Source organism: Vicia villosa, linkage group LG3, assembly GCF_029867415.1.
Source record: "Vicia villosa cultivar HV-30 ecotype Madison, WI linkage group LG3, Vvil1.0, whole genome shotgun sequence".
NCBI classification, from domain to species: domain Eukaryota; kingdom Viridiplantae; phylum Streptophyta; class Magnoliopsida; order Fabales; family Fabaceae; genus Vicia; species Vicia villosa.
In genome coordinates this window covers 35699010-35702822 of record NC_081182.1, presented here as the reverse complement: position 1 = coordinate 35702822, position 3813 = coordinate 35699010, and the positions used below count along the sequence as shown (strand labels likewise).

The 3813-nt window shown below is 32.9% G+C and overlaps 1 protein-coding gene across 1 annotated transcript; it reads left to right on the top strand.

The window, feature by feature from the left end:
- Window positions 1-376: 376 nt before the first annotated feature.
- On the top strand, window positions 377-3358 carry LOC131655397 (uncharacterized). The gene is made up of 5 exons (XM_058925279.1): window positions 377-725; window positions 809-1057; window positions 1729-1810; window positions 2705-2783; window positions 2884-3358. Exons 1-5 carry the CDS (start codon window positions 489-491, stop codon window positions 2945-2947), a joined length of 711 nt encoding a protein of 236 aa, XP_058781262.1. The 5' UTR covers window positions 377-488; the 3' UTR covers window positions 2948-3358.
- Window positions 3359-3813: the final 455 nt, after the last annotated feature.

The window sequence follows — 3813 nt, the reverse complement described above, 5'->3', positions numbered from 1 at the left end:
TATCGCTTTTGAGGTAGGGAAAAGATAGTTTGGGATTGAGAGAGTATGAGGAGAGTTTGAGTTTGAAATGAAGAGAATGAGGGAAGGGAAAGATCTGGCGCGAGTTATAACACTAAATCTTTCTGTAGATCCACCTAAGGAAGACTTTCGTAGATGCATCTACGAAACAAAACAACGTTAAACAAAAAAAGATACTTCCAAAGATGCATCTACGAAAACACGATGGCAAAATGGTCAATTCGATGGTGCGTAAAAAAGATATGGGGTTGGTTGAGAAATTCTATCAAAACTTATGGATGGTTAGTATCTAGTAAAAATCCATGATATCTATCTCGTATATTAATTAATAATTAATAGATTTTGTGTCACACACAATTTTTGTGAGGATTTGGATATTTACTCTTTACTTATTGTCCCTTTCATTCGGAACAGTAACTAAACCCTCCACCCTGAGAGGGAAACACAAACGCCGTGTACGGCCGACGAATATGTCAAACGCCGGCGATGCAAATACAACGTCACAAGAGCAAGAGCAAGAATGGGCAACAATGGCGCAAGCGTGGCTTTGTTCTTTCCCTGAAGCCAAAGAAGTAAGCATGACGGAGGTCGAAGCTTGGATCGACGCTAACCTCTCTTCTCTCCCGGAGGGAATCCAATCCATGCCTCGCTCTGATCTATGCCTTAGACTCATCTCAATTCAGAATTCCATGAGACTCCCAAATCAGGTTTCAATTTCATTCTAATTCTAATTGTTTTGTTTATTCTATACAACAGCGCTTTACACGGTTTGATTTTTCAAATTTTGCAGGAAAATGAAGCGAACAATGTTGATGTTCCTCATGCTAGGTTTCAACGCACTGATCAATGGCTTCCGGTTTATGCGTGGTTAGAAACTTTGAATAAGGATGAAGTGGTTAAGTCTAAGGAAATTGCTGACTGGTTAGAGCAGAACCCTAAGATTCAGGAACAGCTATGCTCGAGGCATTCGAGATATCATTTGATGCATTATGTTAAAAAATGCCATTTCAAAATATTGAAAAGAAGGCAGAAGGGGAAGGTATCAATTCCTTTCTCACCTTTGTTCTGTTTCTTATGTTCAATAGATAGTGATGATCTTGAACTGAAATAGTTTAGTTTAGTTTAGTTGCTTTCTGCACCTTATTTCGGCTTACATTAACACTTGCAAGACTTTTGAGAGAGCTTATGAAATTGAGAATCACTTATGAGGGGTCAATAAGTTGTTATTTAGCTTATTCTGCATGAGCTCTACATGATAGTTTATGAGAATAATTTGACTTAATTTATCTTTTGTTATCGAAATATCTTATACATTAGCACTCACTCTTTCAAGAATGATTCATAAGCAAAAGTAAACTAAATCTCACATATGTTATGATAATTAATCATATTACCTAAGTTATCCTTCAAGATATTCATAAATTTATTCATTGGAAACTAAAGTTAAATTAAATGAGGAATTTCGGAGATAGTAACATTGATTAGGCTACAAGTTTTAACTTTTGCTTATACTTGATTTCAAGATAAATTAGCTATATACTATATGTTTATAAATAATTTTGGAGTGAGTATTTGGTAAGGTCCAGAATAAACACACACAGAAATACAACATGAAGGACAGTTTGAATATGTTAAATTATGCATATAAACCCGTGTTTTTTACTTTACATCATATGTATTGACAACTTTGGTTCTCCTTTACCTATACAGGGTTTAGTAGAACAGCCTGGAAAAGACATGTCATTAAAGGTTCGGAAAGATGTGGTGATGAAACACCCAGCCCCATTTCCAAGTATGATTTTTCCATCTTACCTTATAAATTTTCTATGGTTACTATACAGAAGAATGTCTGTTTCACTTTCACTTCCCCAAAGTTGCACATTTATGCAAATTAGCTGGTATGTAGGAGGACATTATTGGAAACTATTTTATGGGAATTGGAACGGATGATAAAAGGGATTAAATTTAATTATTAGAACCTTTTGAATAATACAATTGTAAATTTGCATGTGTATCAGTCAATCTAATTTTGTTCATGTACTAACAATTTAATACTGTTTCAAATATGTTGTGGTTTGACCTGCTCTGTATCTACAAGTACAATTTCTATAATTTTGTTACTCTTCCGTGGCCTTTCCAGCCTTCTGTTTATATCTATGAAGTGTCGTCGGATACTGATACTTTTGTTACTCTCACGTGGCCTTTCCAGCCTTCTGAACATGCATTGAAAGTGAAATTGAGAATATCGCATATTCCCAATTTCACTTTCCAAGGAATATAGCATTAGTAATTGTTATTTCTATTATAGTGATATGCCAAGTGCGTGATTTGTAGCACTCAAATGCTAAACTCTAGAAAATTCTTACAAATTGTATTTACTTATATTCCCACTAATAGAAAAGAAGCAATAAACTAGTATTCAATTGTTCAAGCTCAGGAAATTTCTTAGCCATTTTAATTTACCCTCTCTTAAATTTCGAATTTACTTTGGGTCATTCTACCATGTTTTAAATCGCTTATCTCTAGCTCTATAAATGTTAGCTTTTCAAAGAAATTGTGTGTTTTGAGTCACACGGCACATAGGAGTTAAGTTAATGCTGTTATTAGCACTTTATGATTATAGGTTTAGGTTACTGCTGTTGTTACTATTACATAATTATAGGTTATGTTCTTGTAAAATTTTCAGATAGTTCTGTAAACAATCTTCCCAAAGATAGTGATTTGTACTTGGCCAAAAGAAATGAAGCCTGTCAAAAATATGAGATGTAAGTGAATTCACATATTATTTATGTGCTGCTCCTTATTAGGTACTAGAAGTTCATTAGTGTACATATTTAAGTATTCTGTACATTGATTTGGTTTCAGTCTACTTGAGTTGGAGAAGCTGTTTTCCCCAGTATTCTCAAAACCTCCTATCATAAACCAGTGATGCGGTATTGGAAACATCAACTACTGTGTCAGTCTGTGGAGTGCCGATCGGTATGTGCAGTGACCGAGAATTTCCTGTTTTGGCTCCACTCCAAAGTTAACCTGGTGTTATAATTGATCTTCTGACAATTCCTGTTCAATGAAGCAATGCTGCCTCTCTTCAGTGTTCACCTTACAGGTTACTTGTTGTCATTAGGGTATAATATAATAGATCTTGTGTATTTTTTTTCATTCTAGAAAGTAGTGTAGCTTATTTATATTAATCATATAACTTTGCCAATCCTTTGTAATTAAAGTATTAGAACTAGAAGTAAGATTAAATGTACTCTGTTTGGAAAGACATGTTTTCGAGCTTATAGCTTATGTCTTATAAGCTTATATAATAATTTAGACCCGTTTGGTAACGGTCTTTTCATCACGAGCTTATAGCTTATTTTACTAGCTTATAGCTTATTTTACTAGCTTATAGCTTATATTCCAGACGCTATTTCAAATAGCGTTTTAGCTTATGTCTTATAGCTTATTACTTTTTCTTCCTTTTTTATCCTTATTATTTCAATTAAAATTCATTATTAACCCTTATAATTTAATTTAATTTAAAATAAAATAATTATATATTAAATATCTTTTATGTTATTTTATATTTATAAGTTAATTAAACCGCTAATTTTGCCAAACACTTCAATGAGCTTATAAACTATCAGTCTCAGAGTTCGTTTGGCCCAACTTTTTTAAGTCTTAAAAGTTACTTTAAAGATAAAGTTAAAAATAAGAGCTTTTAAAATAAAGTTAAAGTAGTTTGGTTATAATTATTTTCTAAATTTGGCATTTTGGTGTCATTTGATCTTGACCTCATATATATATATA

Bases quoted from the DNA above. Each gene is read 5' to 3' on its own strand.
- LOC131655397 (XM_058925279.1), top strand. From the start codon at position 489: ATGTCAAACGCCGGCGATGCAAATACAACGTCACAAGAGCAAGAGCAA. The intron at 1,058-1,728 runs GTATCAATTCCT...TTACCTATACAG, and splicing joins AAAGAAGGCAGAAGGGGAAG to GGTTTAGTAGAACAGCCTGG. The intron at 1,811-2,704 runs GTATGATTTTTC...TAAAATTTTCAG, and splicing joins ACACCCAGCCCCATTTCCAA to ATAGTTCTGTAAACAATCTT.